Source organism: Drosophila arizonae, chromosome 5, assembly GCF_054131065.1.
Source record: "Drosophila arizonae isolate 15081-1271.41 chromosome 5, UAZ_ARI_1.0, whole genome shotgun sequence".
In the NCBI taxonomy this organism is placed as follows: domain Eukaryota; kingdom Metazoa; phylum Arthropoda; class Insecta; order Diptera; family Drosophilidae; genus Drosophila; species Drosophila arizonae.
Genome location: NC_142925.1, coordinates 25,341,187 through 25,360,208, shown reverse-complemented (window position 1 = coordinate 25,360,208; position 19,022 = coordinate 25,341,187). Strand labels below are relative to the sequence as shown.

Below are 19,022 nucleotides of genomic sequence, written 5' to 3'. Positions count from 1 at the left end.
ATGCACACCCAAGCTTGAGATACAGATACAGATACAGATACATACGCGATTTAGATACACACACCATACCCACATACATGTGTGTGTATTTATGCAGTTCGTCATCAACTTATGCCTACATGAGAGGATGATGGGTGGGTCTCCCTCTCGCTGCTTAATGTGGCGAAAATGTAATATAGTAACAAGCGCTGAACGGTATTGGATTTGTGTGTTTATTGCTCCACATTATTCACAGCTCGATGCACAGCAGCGGCAATCGCATATAATCGCGGCAATTGCATAAGCGGGACAACATGGCGTATTGTGAATATTTTCTTATACTTGTACAATAACTGGCAAGGAAATTGATCAACAAAACGGCAGTAATAACCATTATAGTCACTATAAACGTGGCCAGAAGCCAGCGAAAAATGAGTACTTCAATTTGAGCGATGTGGCATTAACGAGACTTTTATGAAAGACAAGCGAATGGGCGGGGCATTGGGTAACTGGAGTAATTTAGCAAATAATTTTAGTGGAGGTATAACACTACTTTTGTTTTACTTATTCCGATAAAAGTTTAGATAATAATATTAATATAAAACACACCTTGTTCTCTGCCCTAAAAGTATGCTACAAAATAATTAGACAATTCCAATATTTCTTATAGCTTATCGATACAATAAAACCAATAATAAGATATATATAATATTGTAAAAGTTAAAATATAATAACAAAACGTAATTAATTCAAAGTTAATTATGGGGCTTGAATAGTCCATGTGGATTACGATACCTTGCGGAAGCAGGAGGAAAATAAAGCCTTTTCAGACAATGCCGTTCACTAGGAAAATTGGTAAATTTATTAAATATCTTATGGTTTCAAGTAAAAGTAAATATTCTTGTTACGATAAGCTAGTCATAGTTACGTTAGCTTATTGATTAGTTCTCATTCATATCCAATAGAGCTCGCCTCTCTGTAGGTCAGCTCCAGTTCTTAGAAAGCTAAATATATTAGCTTTCCGACATTTCCACAATATCTCTGAGTTTCGACCTCTTTTAAAATATGTCAATTGACATAAACAGCTCATATCACATATTTGTAGCTAATTTATTGCCAAAAATAAATTTAGAGTCTATTTTCGCTGCGATTACCAAGCAATTTGTGCAGCTGCCAAGAGCAAGTGGAGAAGTTTATCAGTTGAATTCGCTTTTAATCCATATGCTAGGCCACCCATAAATTACATCGAGCAGCGCTAAGCAGCGATTCATAGCTGTCATTTAACTCATTTTTGTTGATGTTAAAAGTGAGAGTGAGCGATTTTCTTGTCAATCATCCGATAACAACCAAAACCGCAAAACGATTTTGTGAATCCTCTTTATGTAGACGATGAAGTTTGATTGTTAAATGACTGTCAGCAAAGCTGCCTGAGCTCAAGGCCTAACTGCTATCAACTATGTTAGCTGAATTTGATGGATCTTTGAGCATATTGCAGTTTCATTAGATAAGCCTTTGAACATTGATTTGGACATCACAACGGGCTTCCAACTTTATAAAAACAGACTTTTTTTGAGTTAAAATAATTTACTTTATCAGCCCTTTCCCATTAATTCGACTTTAGATTCTGAATATCACGCTTTGTAAAATGTTTAAAATTCTCCATTTCGGAACTTGCGTCCACAAATAATCAACGACAAACACAAAATTTAATGCCGATGTTTGCAAGCCCAATTATTTGTTTTTAAGAAGTTGGATCACGTCGAAATAGTTAAATGCAACTGGCATATTGCAACTAGGTGTAAGCTCCGCTCTCTAGCCGATCGATGGCTGGGTTTAAGTAACTGTTGAAAAAAGGCTGAACGGGGGGAAAATGGAAAACGAAAAGAAAAACAACTTGAGCGAATTGTGGCATGAGGAACGCCCCTGTTTGGCAATTTGGTGCGCTTCGCTGCGCGTGAAAATTATGATTTTTGCTTTTGGGAAAATATCATTAAGTTAAAGGCTGAAAAAGGATGCCGACGGGCGATGCCTGATAAAGGCGCGGACTATTGCCTAGGCCATAAATACGGGTTATGCAAGTAATTTGCGTGCAGCTGGGCTGACGATGTCGGCGGCGTTTGACTCAAATTGAAAAGCACATTGCCCGCCCGCGATACTCGCAGTCAGAATGGAAACAGCAACAGCAACAGCGACAGCAACAGCAACTGCGACAGCAGCTGCAGCATCAGCAACACAAGCAGAATCAGAATCAGCAACAATATTTAAACGCATGTTGCGCAGTATTTTAATTAAGCTCACATTTTTATAGACATTTCTTAATGGCGCGACATAAATTTTGCGGTCTACCTAGAAATTGGCATCGCGCAGGGATCAAACCGCTGGACTGGGACTCTCCTCCAAAGGGTAACTGGAGCTCAGATCATAGCTTATAAAACGCACGGCAGGCGGCAGAGGCGGCATCTGAGGCGGCGTCGGTGGCAGCGTTTCTGCTCATAAATGGAAAGTGAATTTAATGCCGTGCATTAAACAAAGTTGTGAAACTGAAACGATTTGTATTCAAGTTGAAGGAGGCGGCACACACATTCAACAGCCGCAGAGGCAGAGGCAGCCGCAGTCTCAGTCGCTGTCAGCGTCGCCGTTGCCGTCGCAGTTGCGTGATAACTTCATTGCGGCTCGGCACTTGCTATCTCTCTCTAACGTTCTGCCGATTGTTGCATGAGGCAACTTTGTATAGCCGCCTTATCGATGCAGCGACTGATAAATGTTTGACACAGTGTGTGGCTTATTTGAGTTACAGTACGTCCTCGTTCGCACCGTCGCACCACCACCTGTTCCACAGCTCATGAACACACTCAGCGTGTCATTCACCCGGCAAACAGGCAATTGCAATTGAGCAGTAGTTGCACTCAGTGTGAGTGACTGTGAGTGTGAGTAGTGTATCTGTATCTGGTAAATACGTTTTATGGCCAGCCATATGTGCAAGCCGTTTAAGCTCTGCTTGTCCACACAAGCACACACACACACATATTTCTTGTGTATCCGTATTCGAAAAAAACTCACAAGTGTTTTGTTTGAACAAGCAGTAAATGCTTCAGTTGCTCCCAGCCTGGCTAAGCATTATGAATAAGAGATAAACAAAGAGGCGCAAAGTTATGAAACGTTGCAAAAAATGTTTCGAATTGTGACTGCATTGCGAAATAGTCAAAATACTTCAAGTCTTGTAAATAAAGTCTGGGAATGGAACGACCGATCAATGCGGAGAAGTTTAGAGTGCGTGAGTGATGGGCTCTGATATGAATTAATGTCCTTCTGTGTTCTATTCTAGATTATGTCAAGCTAATAAGCTAATAACTAATATGAAGTCTTTGAGCAATGGATTCACTCTTTATTCAAATAATGGTTTCAGTGCAGTGCTCAAGCCCTTCTCTTGCACTTCTATTTGGCAATTAGCTCAGAAGAGTAAGGTAATTGCGTTTTTATTTATGTAATATGCACTTAAGTAATATAACATATATTGACATTGGGGTGCAAACACTCGAGGGATATTTACTTCGAATGTTTTGGCCATTGTGCAACAATTGAGTTCAAAGTTGAGCTGTGGAACAGTTGCATACCTCATGTGGCAGAGGCGCTGGGGATTTGTTTCCATTTCGCCTCGATTCGAAATGGAATGATTTATTTGCATATGCAACATCGAAATGCACTCACCAGGGCCCCAAAATGAGGCGACTTTTAAGTGGCCGGCATCCGACTGTTGCCTGAGCTACATATATGCACTTATTCATATATATGTGTATATGTATAAATGTGGCTGCCCCTTTCCGAAATGCTCCATTTCTGAGGCAAAGCACTTTGGTGTAAAGCTTATTAACGAAATTGTATTTGTTGTTTTTGTTTTTCGTATTTTTGTTTTATTTTTCTTGCCTCTTGCGCCGTTTATTATTATCGGGTTTAATGGATTTTTAATGAGTCTTAAGCGCAGCTTCTGACGGCATTTGCAGCAGTGCAGTTTCATTATCGCTTAATCCTGTTATAAAAGCGTAGCAGCATTTTGTCATCGGCCTAAAATCGGGTTCCCTACACAATCTCGTCTTCTCCTTCTTCTGTGTCCCTCTCTTTCGCACCCTATGTCCCGGGCTCCTAAGTTGAGGATCACACCGTCTCACTTCCAATTAAATGTATACCTTGAATTTGTTTGCTCAGAATCACAGCATTTGATGCAATCAATTTGTCAGCTCGTCATAGAAGGAGTTCACCACTAACATGGCATACATGAGTATACCTACGAGATGATAATACATAAATTTAGCTATTTTTATCAAGATTCCAGTGGAAAGTGAAAAGTAGGATTATCAACAGCCACTGAGAACAGAGATTTGCTGTTACCAAGAATAAAGTTTTAACTAAATAATAGTTCCTGGAACTATAGATAACTAATATTTCTAGTTGAATCAATATTTTAATAAATCCTATAAATGTTCGATAACAGCAACAATCAATCACCGTGCTTACCAATTCTTAAAACCGCAATGGCACTCAGCAGAGCCGTAGCTATAGTACAAATTAGAACAATAAAATTTACTATAAGCCAGGGTCCCAAGCAAGAAGTGTTTTTCTGTGGTGAATGCCTTTAGTAAGAAGATTGAAGCGATTTGTCCAACTCACTGTCATTGCTCCAGTAATCAGCAATAGATCGCTAAAGGCCATTAGGTAAAAGATTACTGAGAACCAGAACACGCAGTACCGTGCGTCCATCTTATCAAAAAATTTAACGAACACATGTGGCATCTTATCACGGGTCACATAATAGACGCCAAGTGATCCTAGATAAAAATCCATAAGCCCAAAAATGCAGCCAAATAGCATTGTCCCGAATTGTAGCGATACGCAGCAACAACATTTCATCAGCCGCATATTGATTGCATCAACTTCTCTATTTCCTTTACAATATCCCTCGAGTTCCTTCTGAGCGCTGTATTAAGTCTAACGAAAACTGAGCTGAGCCTTCGTTGCCTACAGATCGAATTTTGATAGCAGCACTAAAACCTATCTAAACTTCTGAATTCCTCCTTTAGATTTCCTATTCTATGTATAATAAATGCCTATGCAAATTTCAGATAGTTTTCAAAATCCCAATTGACAGATATTTCGAAGGAACAACTTCTTTACCATGCTTGAAGTTTCCCTTCTGCTCTGGTCTTACACACTGTGCCGATACAGAGTCTACATTTTAATGTATGCAACGGATAGATAGATATCCTTATACAATACATTACCAGTATCACTGACAGAGTTTACAAATTCATTCCCTTAAAATTTGTAATCAATTAAGTCTAGTAGGTCAGCTTGTTTACAACTGCAGAATCGGAGGAATCAAAGTTCATTTTACTTATGGCGCAAAGTTCCAAATATGGCATGCCTCCTGGGTAATCAAATATGATTTGGCCAACTGTAATTACGTGAAAAGGCGTCAAATCACCTTTCAAAAGAAATGAATAATTCGATTTGTGTGCCATTAAATGCCTTTTGTTTATCAGCTCGAGGCAATCAGCTCGAGGGCTTGCGACCAACCTCAGAAGTGCTTTTCTCAAGTGCCAGCAGGCGGCTCAAATCCGCCCTGTGACAGTTGAGGACATCAAAGTATATTCGTTGATCGATTATGGTCCCAGTTATGCCTCGTCAAGACAGTAATATGTGTCCAAAGTCCGAAGCAGCTCGGTGTCTTGCATAAGAATTCTCCGCCAGCTTCGGTGCCGTTGACGGTGCAATCCATTGAGTGAGCCCTGGACAAGGTCGTTGCCACTATGGTATGTTGGTATGTCGGCTCTGTAGTATTCTATTTGATAACAATTTTGGCACTGCAAATTGTGCGCGTGAGTGGCGGCTAGTATCTTTGAGTACTTTTACAAGCCGCAACAATTTCTGTTGATTCTTTTCTGTTTTGTTTCTTTATTTTTTTTTTTTTTTTTGGTTTTTGGCATGGTTCCGGGAATGTACCCTTGCTCTACAAGCAGCCGCTTCATTTATCGGCAATGGAATTTTAATTGAGTTAGCATGTCGTGTAAGTGACAGCAGTGGCTTCTGGGCGCGCAGTTGTGATTCAGATATTAACGCAATTCTACGGCACACATGGTATAGCAAGGGCGGAACTTTATGCACTGAACTGGTTCATAGTTCATTGCACCATGGCATATATATTATAATTGATTTTTAGTGACTTTATGGCGCTTATGTTTATTATTTTATGATAATTACTAACTTTCGTTAAGAGTCTTCTGGTATTTTCAGCGGGTGATCTCGCTAATTCGTGTTGGCTCTACTGGCTCTCATGATAAGCTGTAATCATTTGAGGACTATATGGTCATGGCGTAGCCCAGAGACCAGTGTACAGGGCGTACATAAGGGTGAAACGTTAATTCTGCTAATCGATATATGTATAGTTTATATGTATTAGAGTTATAGAAAATGATAATAAAATTGGATATAAGATATGTTTATTAATGGATAATTTAATTGAACAAGTTATCTGAACTCTGACTCAATTTGTTTTCTTCGAATATTTAATCAAAATGATATATTGCAGCTGACAACCCATTAATCATCAGCTGCCTAGATATGTTCTTACCAAATTTACAAATGAACTAGTTCAACTTATTGGTCGTTCTACTTGTAATCTTATTGACTGTTTCTTATGCCAACACGCAATATGGATCAATTTTCTGGGCGTAGCACATCATTTATTTGGCAAATCCCTTGTTTTGAATAGGTTCCACTCATGAATCTTCGTCAGCTTTAGTTTGAAATAAAGTACTCCACTTGTTTAGCATATCGGGGCGGGTAAGTGATTCACTTTGGATCACAAGAAATGATAGATGTACACACATTGAAATGTGTGCAACACACTTGCTGGTTCCTTGTCTCATCCATCTTCGTCAAGGCTTTGGATGCGTTGCACCGTAAACCCTATGCAGATCCAGAAATCACATGTCCAAACTTAGCCACCCACTGACCGAAGCCGCAATACGCAGCTGATAAAGTTTGGACAGTCGCAAATCCATAGAGTGCGAGCCCATTGGACATAGTTAAGCGGGCATTTTGGCTTGAGGCTATTTGCAAAAAAAAAAAACCTAAAGTCTAATAAATAGGTTTTTAAGACCAGCCCGAAATAGAACCGATGCGCTCAGTATGCTAAAATAGATATGGTCAAAGTTTGGATCGTCTGGTGCCTGGCGGTATCTATGGGCATTCTTAGCTGTATCCGCTAAGTGCCCATCAGACCTGCCAGACATGCGTTTTGACAAGCCGCTGACAGGAAATTAACAGTTTCAATTACATTACATTACCAAACGAGATAATTGGAAACGCTGCCGCTGGTGCTGGGGCTGGCGCTAGCGTGTGGCAGAGCTTAAAGCATTTTGTGGATTTTGACTTCTATTTTGCTTCTATTATATTTTACCTTTTTTTTACTCGGAGCTCGCGCGCCTTTTATCACCAAACATAAACGTTGTTAGGTTTAGTAATCCACGGTAAAACAAATTATTTGACAAGCGCGTTAATTGATTTGATTCTCGTGCAGTACGCTTCTGCCAAAAACTCAGATCAAAAGTGGTACCAAATTTTTGGTAGCTTGTTTCGATGGGTCGAAAGACGAATACACTTAAAATTTAAATCATTTGATGATTTGGATACACATTATTAACACTTAACTGAGTCAAGTTCTGAACATAAAGACAGCATATTTAAGATATCAATGTTTGCTTGATAAAAGTATTTAGCGAATTCCTGAAAGTGATATATTAACACTCAAGTCTACAGTTATTTATTATATATCACAATAATCGATTCGTGCCTCTTGATAACTAAACTTTGTGAAATTAGTTTTAGTAAAAGTGTTTAAAGATTGCAGTTTTGGAGGTATTAATTGATATGCTCAGTTATACAAAGATCGATAAATATCGATATTATTGCATTCATTCAAAGCAAACTCAAAATTTGTAAGGGCCTCGCCAAGGGTATCCCAAAAGGTGCTTCACTTGTAAATTCCTCACATATTTTCGCACTGACTGAGACGCTTTGTCCGATAATTTAAGTCACGGTTATCTTGATGATAATTGATAAACGATATAGTAAACTTCAAGTAAACTGATGTATAGTAATATATGTACATATTGACATATACGCATTTATGCGGGATTCACAGTAAGTGAATTGTTATCCGAAACTTGTTGATCGCGCAAATAGACTATAAATCCAGCTGATCTACATTTGGCGTATTTAGATATGAGATATAGCCTTGAATTCAAATATTTAATTGTACTTAAAATAATACGAAGCAAAAATAGCCGCTTCCGCTTCAAGTTTGTCCTGATTGTGTTAATACCCCTCTTCAGGGTATACAAAATATACTTCGCAATAGAATTTGTGGGTCTTTATGGTATTTAAGCGGATGTTACCACACATTGGGTCGATTCAACGGGCCACGAGCCTCACAAGAAGATAACATAAAATGCGTTTTGCAATGTGTCTTGATGTGTGTGTGTGTGACTGTGAGTGGGTCTTTCGTTATACATAGGTAAGACATATTCTCTGTTTGTTGTAGGCTAGTTAGACTTTGCCGTCGGCATTCGCGTTGCATGTCACAGGAAATAAACAATATGTAATTATGCACTCACACTGCTGCCAGCTCAAGTAATCGCCCACTGGCAAGGTGATCTTTATAGCGGGACTCCTCCCCCTCTCTCCCGTTCTGCCGTATCTTATGGATGCATATATCTTATGACTCGACTGCACCAGCAATAATCATCATAAACAGCCGGTTCTGACTTGTCAACAAAAAATATGCCGCCTGCCAGACGCAGCAGTGCAGTTTGATGGGCGGGGGCGTCTGGAGCGGCTCTGGCGGCCTCCTCCGTCTCTCACTTCACGCATACACTGAACGGAAGTTTGAGTTTTGATAAATGCCCAGCCGCAAAACAAAAGGGAGAGTGCACAGCCAATAGCCAACAGCCAACAGCCAACGACCAACAATCAAAAGCTTCTTCCTGTGCCTCGTCTTAAGTGGGTCAACTGCAGCTGACATAACTCGGCTGCGCGTTGTGGCTCCGATCTGAGCGGCGTCTCTGTGGGTGTGCCGCGTGCAGCTGTAGTGAAAGTGGCGTAAGCCTTGGGGAGCTCCAACATTATCTCATTGTTTGAGCTGTGCTTGCTCATTACTTGGCTAATTAAAAGTGGAATAGTGGAACAAGAACTGTTTCCAATTCGTGTTTAGGCGAATTTGACTATATTCAGATTATATTCAACAGATTATTATTAACAGATTGAAAGATCAACTAAGGATAAAAAATATATGTACATTCTCCATAAATATTTTAATATTATATACAATATTATTACAATTGTAATTGTTAAACAGAATGAAATAAATAAATTTATATGTTTATACTATTTGAAATTGTTCCTCAAATATGAGAGTATACCTGTATAATACTTGCAGTGTAAAAGTAGGCAAAGCACATGGCCAGTTTCGATAGTTACAAGGGATTGCTTCTCTGCTCTCCAAGAGTGCCTTTATCATTTAATGGCATACCGAAAAAATAAAGCTCTTATCTAAGTGCGCAAATGAAGAGAGACTACGAAGCAGAAAAAGCATTCAGTGTGGCGCTCTCTCTAAGAATAATAATATATTAATGTTACTAATATATTCGATATGGATTTTCACATCGGGAGGCAACTATTGGAGCCGTCGATGTCATTCAATGCCACCCACTTTATCAACAGCAGCGACGACACGGTGGCGTCTGAAGAAATGCGTGTCAGATACAGATAGCGGGAAAAGGAGTGCGCCGCAATCTTGGCCACACACCAATACTATAGCTATAACAATAACAATAACAATAACAAAAACAATGACAATTTCTTTCTGTTTGCCTTCCAACTAGCGCCAGTTATTCAAATAAAACTTCAGTCCGACAGTTAGACAGACAGACAGACAGACAGACAGACAGACAATCCTAGGGCCGGACAGTCGGACTGTCGGTGAATGGGATTGTCAGCCCAGCGTAGATACATAATTTAGTATCAGTATCATATTTTTTGTTATTTTATTATATTTTTTATTAATCAATAAGAGTGCTGCCTTTTTTGTATTTTTTCTTTGATAAGATTACAAGACAACCCACAACGCAGTTCCAAGCGCTGGCCATAGCACTGCGGGACGGCTGCGAGGTGCCGGAGGCTAATGAAGATCTGCGACCACCTGGTATGAAGCATTTGACCAGCTTTTTGGCAATCGTTTGGCATGCGCGATAAGCAAGACAGAAAACAAGTCAAGGCGGGTATATTCAATAGTGAAATCTGAGTACGGTTACTCGTTAAAATGTAAATATACTTTACATCTAATGTGGTTCATTGGAATGCATGATATACTGATGTAATGCCCTGATAAATAGTTGAGAATAATATCGATATTGATCGATAAAGGGATCGACTTCTGCCGTTTACTATATGCATTCAGTATATTACAAAATAATATTCAGATATTCAGGAGGATAGGCTGATATACATGGGTTACTTAAATACATAGTTGTCAATGGTATACAATTATTTATACACTTTATGAACGGAGAACGGGAGTTCCCCTTCCACCCGGTCTAGAATGTCATCACTCCCAGTTGAATGAACAAAATAATAAAGTGACAGCGCCATCCGCAGTGCCAAACTGATAAATCTAATGTTTACTTAACATTTATTATTTTATAAATTATAATTACCACTTGCGCTTTGCATTTGGCATTAAATGGACGAGTATCAGTATCGCATACAAAAGCAATGATCGTCGAACAGACTTTAGCCTGAAATGCCATCTAATTATAATATATGCATATACTATATATATGTCAGACCCATTATTTGGGGTCCACTGCCCAGCCCCCATCAATTTGCGCCGTTCATAAATATTTACATAAACCAGAGCGTTAGGAAAAAAAAAACAACATTTGCCAGACCAATTTGTTATTTTTAACAATTAGGTCTTATCTGCCAGAGTATGCTTGACTGAAGATACCCTATACACTTTAAGCATGGTTTCTGGAGGATCGCTAAATAAAGTTGGAGAATTCTTCATAGAGCAGTCGATGGATGACAATCTTTAAATTGAGAGTCTCTTAGAGATAACATTTACATATGATCGACTCACGGATCCCGATGGAGATATGTGAAGAATGTTTGAAGCGGACAAATGTTGATGTTATTATGGAGTCTCATTTGATAATGGAGATTATTTCTGCGAAATTTTAAGTTGTTAGTCAAGCCAGTTTTGGCCAACTTTCATAGGGTAGCAGAAATATATTAAAATATATTCATAAGTAATAATAAAACATTTACTAAGGAAAATATATCGTAATTGTTGGGGTTTTTGAATGCCTTGCCGGGAACACATGCGCAATTTGTTTTAATTACCACCTTGGGGCCTAAAACCGTTAACTCCTATACATACCCTAGTATTTACCGCTACTTCAAGCATTGCCGTTTACAGGGCCAGACGAGAACCCTTAACTTAGCGGTTATCTTAATGATCCACAGCAGACAACATTCCAGGAATGCCATTTGCATGAGAAATACCTCAGGCGAACCCAAACCAAGTTCACTTTTTTATTTCGAAAACTCTTGACCAAATACTATAATAACATAAAGCATTTCATTGAATTTATCTATATCAATAAACTGAGAGTGCAATTGTTTTTGACTGTATATTAATAGACATCATTTCGATAAGACAGCACGCAAATAGCTCATGTCAACATGGGGCCACGAAACGAAGTCAAGAATTTCTTTTATTTATACAACTTGGATGATTGGCAAATTTTAAGCTTCCCGATATGATAGCAACTGGGATGGGTTTTCTGCTTTTATTTCAGACTGATAGATATAATTGGAAACGATAGCTGTTTTCAGATAAGTTTTTTATATAATATTAAAAATATTAGCTTTTAAAAATATTAGTTTCTGTTTTAATGAGACTGTATTTCTTTAAACCTTTACCCCAGGTTGATATTGAGTTTAACGTATCAAAGTTCATCCTATTTCTTATTTAATATTTTATTCAATTGACTTGGCTAGAGACCCTTCAACGTCGGCATTCCACCAAGGTAACGAATGCATTCGTTGAATGTATGCGAAGCGCAACAGCAAATCTATCTGACCACTATATGTTAGAGATGAAAGTATTGCAGAACTTGTGATGTTAGTCTTTAATAGTTGCCAGCTTGTTAGTTTGTTTTTTAATCGGTACCTAATATCAGATATTAAGAAAAATATGTATTAGCTGATTCAATTCATAAATAAGCTGGATTTTCCGCTATCCGCAATTTCCAAATTTTTTCCGCAATCGCACTTAAAAATAAGCCAGATCTGGCCGAAAATAAGCCAAAACGACAACACTGTATATCAGTTCGGTATCTAACAGTAAGATATATAATAGTTAAGCAGGCGACAGAAAGGTGTATATAACAGTTCAATGTGTACAAGTTTAGCTTTGACGTTTGATAGCTCTGCGTATAACACTTACAAAAATGTATAAAAGTGCGGTGTATATCAGTTACGACAATTAATTTAGGTGCACAGCTAACTAGTTAAAAGCTAACCTATATGTGTATAGCATGAAGATGTAGCCCCTCATATATGTAGAACACCAATCGGATGGGCAAGGCCAACAGAAAATTCTGTTATCCCACATAATAGCCACAATTAAAGTGTGTCTAGCTGCACTATCAGCGGCGACTACTGACAAGCCATCAACCTGAGATATGAAAGGTTCCCCCGGCTACCTCGAGACCGTCTCTGACCGTCCGCTGACTTCTTGGGCCCAATCAAGCGAACAAGAAGAAGAAAAGTGCAATATTTGCGCAGACATTAACAGAGTCAACAGCGGCATATTTTAAATGGCACACAGAAGGGCGAAAGACGACGCCTTCTCGCCTTGTCGACTTGTCGCCTTCTCGCAGCAGTGGCTAGTGGCTTATATTGAAACGGAAACTGTCCTGTGATAGCCGGAAAAGTTTTTCAAACAGCAAAAGCCTTTTAAGGCGACAAACTGATTCTACAATAATATCAAATGTGCCGACGCATAAATCAAGCACTTGGACATCAGCTGGGTCTTAAGTTTTCAAATATTTTTCCTTTTGTTTTTGATTTGCTTTCTCTTTGTTGATTCCAAATTAAAATTCCCCTGAATAGCTAGAACAGGCAGCGCATTGGATCATATCGTGTATCATATCGACAGGGGGAAAGAGAGAGGGAGAGAGTGAGAGGAGTCTCTTCAGCTGTAAAAGTGTCTATAAAAAGTTCTCATTTGTCTGCGTTTGCATTCGTTGGTCAGAGTTGAAGAGTCGCATTGGCGCCGGTGGTTCCCGCACAAAGGTTTGGCCCGATTCAGTGTCTGCAGGATTCCCACCCACGGTATCTGGCCCACTGTAATTATTGAGTATAACGAATGGCTCGATATGCTCATTTATCAATGCCCGTCATGGCGATCGTAAAAAACACGTTTTATACTCGTGCATATATATTACTTTTTTGGGTATTATCGTGGTGCACGTTTTTAAAACGCGACACATACGCTGAATAACAAAAACTTTCCGCTTACAACCAAAACATTGTTAAATTGGCGCTCCACTGGGCTTATAAGCGAGCCCGCCATAAACAACAGCAACTACAACGGACAACAACAGCAAAAACAGGTAATCAAAGCAGTAAATACACTGAGAATTCGGAATTGATTTTGCGGAAATATATTTTGTTATGGAACAAGCCGAATTAAAGTAAGTAAACACATACATATATATATTCCACAAGAATAAACGTTATGACGGCTGGATGGATGGGCTGTGATGGATGGGTTAATGGAAGTCAAATGTATAATACATAGGGTATGAAAGCATCTCCTTTAAATCATTGAATCCGAAAATTTTCAAATTGTCAACTTCGATATTGGCCGGAATTGGTGTGGCATCTTTTCGTGAAGAGTTCAGCTGTGTGGCAACTCTGCAAAATGCGCAGCGAACCCTCAAATTCTTATCTGGGCAAATGCAATAAGAGTCAAATACACGACGACACACTAACATATAGCAGTGGGAATTTATAATGGCAATACATGGGAGTACATGTGCTTAATATCTACAGCTATCTTTGTTGGCATTGTTGTTGTTAATGTTGTAGTTGTTGCTGTTGTTGTTGTTGTTGTTGTTGGTATCATTTAGCTTGTTGCCAAAGGCAACGTGGCCAGACCACAAAATGGTTCACCATCTATTGACAATTCAATTAGCGTTTTGAAATAATTTCTTGATAAGCATGGCTGTGGGACACATTTTCGGGTATACCAAAGCCACAAGTACAACCACCTAATAACAAACTGTAAAAGTTAATAAAAACACACTAGAAACCTATGAAAGCAGAGTCTGCATGCCCTTGCCCAGAGAGGAGGAGACATACCGTCATATGGCTTGAGTTTGGACTGTGAAGATATTCAAGTTTTTTAGAACTGTCAGATATAGTATATTTGGAATTTTAAATAGGTTAATTTAAAGCCATTTCGAGCTATTTTAAACATGCTGTGAATATATGATTTAATGATTTAATTAAATTACTTACTATAACCTACCACGCTATAGGTAGATTGAAATTATGGCGAGTTCCTTTTGTTTGAGCGTATAACAATTACTGTGGCGTCAAGTTAATTATTGGTAATTAGTAGAGCCAAACCAGGACTATAAAAGCGCCGAGACCATCTGGGAGAACTTCAGTAGAAGTTGTAGATGACAAGCATAATGGAGAGAATTATTTTACTGCTTCTCAGCGTCACTTGTCCAAGTACAATGGCCAATAGCCAATATCTGCAACCTGTGACTTCGCAAACAGAGTCGAGCAATCTGAACAGCCAGAGGTACCCTGGAACTGCCATAGTATACGCACGTGTGCAATGGATTTGCCTGGGAAAAGTGTGGGTGCCGAACGCTATGCAGTCGGGCGATCTTATCTGGGGTGCACAAATTGCAATTTTGGGCTATACCCTGGCACTGCTAGTCTTCGGCCTCGAGTGGGTCCTGAGGCGTGCCCAATTTGCATAAATTGCACTGCTTTCACACGCTGCAATTTGGCTATGTAAATCACTCTTTATCAAACATTACAATCATGCGCTATACAAACTTCAGTTTCGCTGTGAGAAAGTTCAGTTCCTTGGAGAATGTGCGATAAGTTGGCGGACTGTGCAGTCATAGGAGCTAGCTCAGCGTTAAAACTAAAGGTATTTGCTTGTGAATGTGTAGAAATAAAACTCATTCTATTGCTAATGCAAAAAAGGTGTGCTATTGATGAATAATAATATCAAGCGGACTTTGTAGGCAGCTGTCTTAGGACTGGAATCGGTCTAATACCTTTATTTTAAACAATTTTCGATATACTTGACGTCAAGTCACATTAGTAAAAAAATAACTTACAAAGATTTTTAGAAATCGAAAAAGGATTTTGGTGGAACGTGATAATACATTCAGAACGGACTTTAAAAGGATTGACTTTACAGAACCTCAAATGAACCCAGAACATTTTTATTTTCATAAAATTCGGAATAAACACATTTTGAAGAAATATCATTGGAGCTCTGTTATGCAAAGCCTTAGTTATATAAATGCTTTGCTAACATTTTTAAATTATTGCTATTCACATTTTTCTGTGCATCAAAAATATTAAAAGCTGTAAATAAAATGATTTTTAATAAATGAATTTAAATAAATAAAAATTATATATATCTAAATAAACTGTGAATTATTTGGAAAAAGGAGAAAAAATTAAATTAAATACTACATATATTGAAAAATATATTAAATATTGAATGCTCCGATGAGCAGATATGTTATAAAATAGAAGCGTAATTTCATAAAATTTTCCACCCGATTTCCCAGTTTTGAATTCCTTATGCATGACTTTTAAAAATCGTTATAATTGCTCAGCATAAAATTCTTGTTTTCTCGTTTATAATATTATCAGAAATAGAGCTGTGAGTTTTTTTTTTTTTTTTTTTTTTTTTTTTTTTTTTTAAATTAGCGCGTGGCATTGTGAAATTGGGAATCATATCATTTGTATATGATTACTTAGATAAGAGCTCTAAAATAGATATGGAGACCTGGATCGTGCCTCTGAGTGCTATGAATCACAGATGTATATTATTATGCTATACATGTGAGTATATTCAGATGCGCATTGCAGATAGGATTTTTATCAAAATTAGGCGCTTTAAAACTTCCCCGAGATTCCATATTGTTCTAACTGTTATTTGACATCAAATTGACTGTGCTGACTCATCCTGAAACTATTGGCCCAGCTAGAACTCTGGCGCTATTAGGAGCTCTGCTAATTTAACCCTTGATTGCCCATTATTTGTTCAATTGTGTACCTAAGGCACACCTAATATTAACCCCTTGGCATTAATAACAGACCCTCTTGCATTAGCTTTATTAAAAACGAAGCGTGGCCTCTTTGCAGTGCCTCCGTCTGAAATCACTTCAACTCGACAAAGACACTCGACCAGACATTGAATTTATTGTAGCTGCATAACTGTGACTTACGATTTGGCTCTAGTTTTCACTGAAGTGAATTCGTTATTTATGAAATAATTTATCTGCGCCGTGTAACAAAAAGTGATTTTGTATTTTATAGCTGTGCGCGCTCTCTAAATGTGCATTTACTAAGTCATAAAAAGACGTAAATTACATATAAATCGTAAATCGCCAACGGGCCAACAGGCCAACGGACCGTAAACTACAGTTGATCGGGTAAAACTTGTTTATACCCTATTATAAATTAAGTAATATATTTTGCTCTCTAACTTGGACCATTATTGTTTTTATGAGCTAATTAGGGGGTTCCCAGAAAATATATATCAACCTGGGGAAGTAAACTTAAAAATTATTGATGATCTTGAGACACACGCAATACTTATTTTTTTTAGTACACAAATATCTTTTAAATTTAAAATCAAAATGATTTAATAATATTTGTATATTTATATCTGGTGTATCTATATCAAATTATACATTTGTAGATTTGTTACTTTTGACTGACTGATTTGAATAGGTAGAATATAAGATTTCCGTTAACATTTAACATCAAATGATTTATAATGAATTAATTAAGTAGTTGCATATGTATTCATAGGTATAATAGGAATGGCATTAGCTTTACATTTCTGACAATAATTAAAAGCCTATCAGAAATCTGATTCGATCGTTAAAACGTAGTAAACATATTTGCATATTCATATGCGCACTATAAATTGCTTTTCGCTTAATTAAGTTTGCAAACTTTTTTCTATTTTTGGTCAGCACTTGGATCTCTGGTCTTTGGTCTCTTCCTTTGTCCCCTTCCCCTTTGAAGATGTGAAAGTCATTTTCACAATTGACCAATTTGAACTGAAGAGGTTCAAACATTTCTCACACACTCAGCAATGTCCCTCGGGCGCTGCAAATACCTCAAGTGTGCTCAAAGCACTCGAAAGTGTTGAATAATTCAAATGGCCTGCAGGGGAAGAGTAAGAAGAGCTCTGAGAGAGACGAAGACTCTGGCTAGCGCATACCGGAAAATAAATATAAATAATTTGCGAAAAGCTCATTTAGAACAAATAAATTCGAGTTATGAGTTGGACAGACTTTACGCATGGCTCACCCAGCAGAAAACAGAAGATGGAGAGAACAGAATGACAAATATTGTAAATTCATGCCCAAGGAATTTCAGACATCTCAGTTATTTATTTCGGCACATTAACAACGCGGAGACAGGCCCAGACACGAGCCCAAACACAAGCCAAGCACTCAGGCCTGGGGGTTCGCATTTAATATTGATTGTAAAATAAATTGAAATTAAAAACAAAAACAAAAAAAAAAAAAAAAAAAAAAAAAACAAAATGTAAAAAAAGGTAAATAAATGCGTATGTGAAATTAATATGTAAAGAGCTTTCGCACAAACAGAATAATTTAATTAGCGAACACTGTTGGCACTTTATAATTATTTACTTCAAGTTTCCGTTGTACTTGCAAATATTCCCTATAATAACCTGCTTAAGTAAAGGGTATGCAATACGGATGAGCTCGGAAGCTCTATGTTTTAGAGCGCCGAACTTGGATGGTATACAATGCTTCCAAAGACTTGATTGATAGGCAAATAGTATTTCTAATTTATGAATGCGAAACACCTCTTGTAGTGGCATAGCGAAGAAATGAATATGAACTCTAATCGTAAAGGCAACAATCAATCCAAATAAATATGATAAAGAAGTTCCATTGAATTGCTAAGCGTATTCCGTTCACAGGGTATATGCAAGAGCAGGTACTTTTGTGATTGCTTCTTTTTATTGTGATTGATAAATTTGGCAAATATTTGCTATTGCCCAGTGCAAGTGTCAATTTATATCGTATTGTATTTTCATTTCCATTGATATTTTTTAGGGCAATGCCAGTCGAATAAAATCGATAAAATACTTGGCATAACTTTGATGGGTTATCACCATTAACTGGGAATGGGGCTGGGTGGAGTTGGGTTGGGTTTGTTTTGTTCCAACTAAATTGTTTACAATGACATAACTTCTGATATAGCTTGGCAGCTTTTTAAATACGTCGGAATGTTAAGTAGATGAGTATCAAATGTTACGTTCCTCAAATAGTAGGCGATAATATCAATAAACACGAATTCTATACGAATTGCACAAAAAAATACAATGTAACGAATCGTTGGCGCACTTCATTTAGATAATATTACACACGAGCAGAGAAACATATGTTTCCTTGTATATATGTACTTGTTTACATAGTGGAACTTCCCTTTCGAATCGACAAATTATTATAGCAAGACCTCTCAAGGAATAATTGCCCAAGCTTAGCAGCTCAGATGAGTCTTAAGCCTCTTGGCCTGGCCTTTTACTTGGCATATTAATTATTATTTGGGAATTACTCACCATCAGGAGGTAAATAATCTTGGCATAGACCGTAAACTGTGGTAAC

At 37.9% G+C, this 19,022-nt stretch overlaps 2 protein-coding genes across 12 annotated transcripts in view; both read right to left on the bottom strand.

The window, feature by feature from the left end:
* ths (thisbe) overlaps positions 1 to 19,022 on the bottom strand; it is a 91,592-nt gene that overhangs the window by 52,017 nt on the left and 20,553 nt on the right. For all 11 annotated transcript variants that reach the window (XM_089472253.1, XM_089472256.1, XM_018010307.2 and 8 more), the window contains one exon: positions 18,977 to 19,022. In XM_089472253.1, the coding sequence (XP_089328379.1) occupies positions 18,977 to 19,022 (46 nt within the window). The remainder of the gene's footprint in view (positions 1 to 18,976) is intronic.
* Positions 1,716 to 8,766, bottom strand: LOC108615662 (uncharacterized). The gene is made up of 3 exons (XM_018010321.2): positions 4,645 to 8,766; positions 4,492 to 4,594; positions 1,716 to 4,261 (listed from the first exon to the last, which is right to left on the bottom strand). Exons 1-3 carry the CDS (start codon positions 4,891 to 4,893, stop codon positions 4,203 to 4,205), a joined length of 411 nt encoding a protein of 136 aa, XP_017865810.1. The 5' UTR covers positions 4,894 to 8,766; the 3' UTR covers positions 1,716 to 4,202.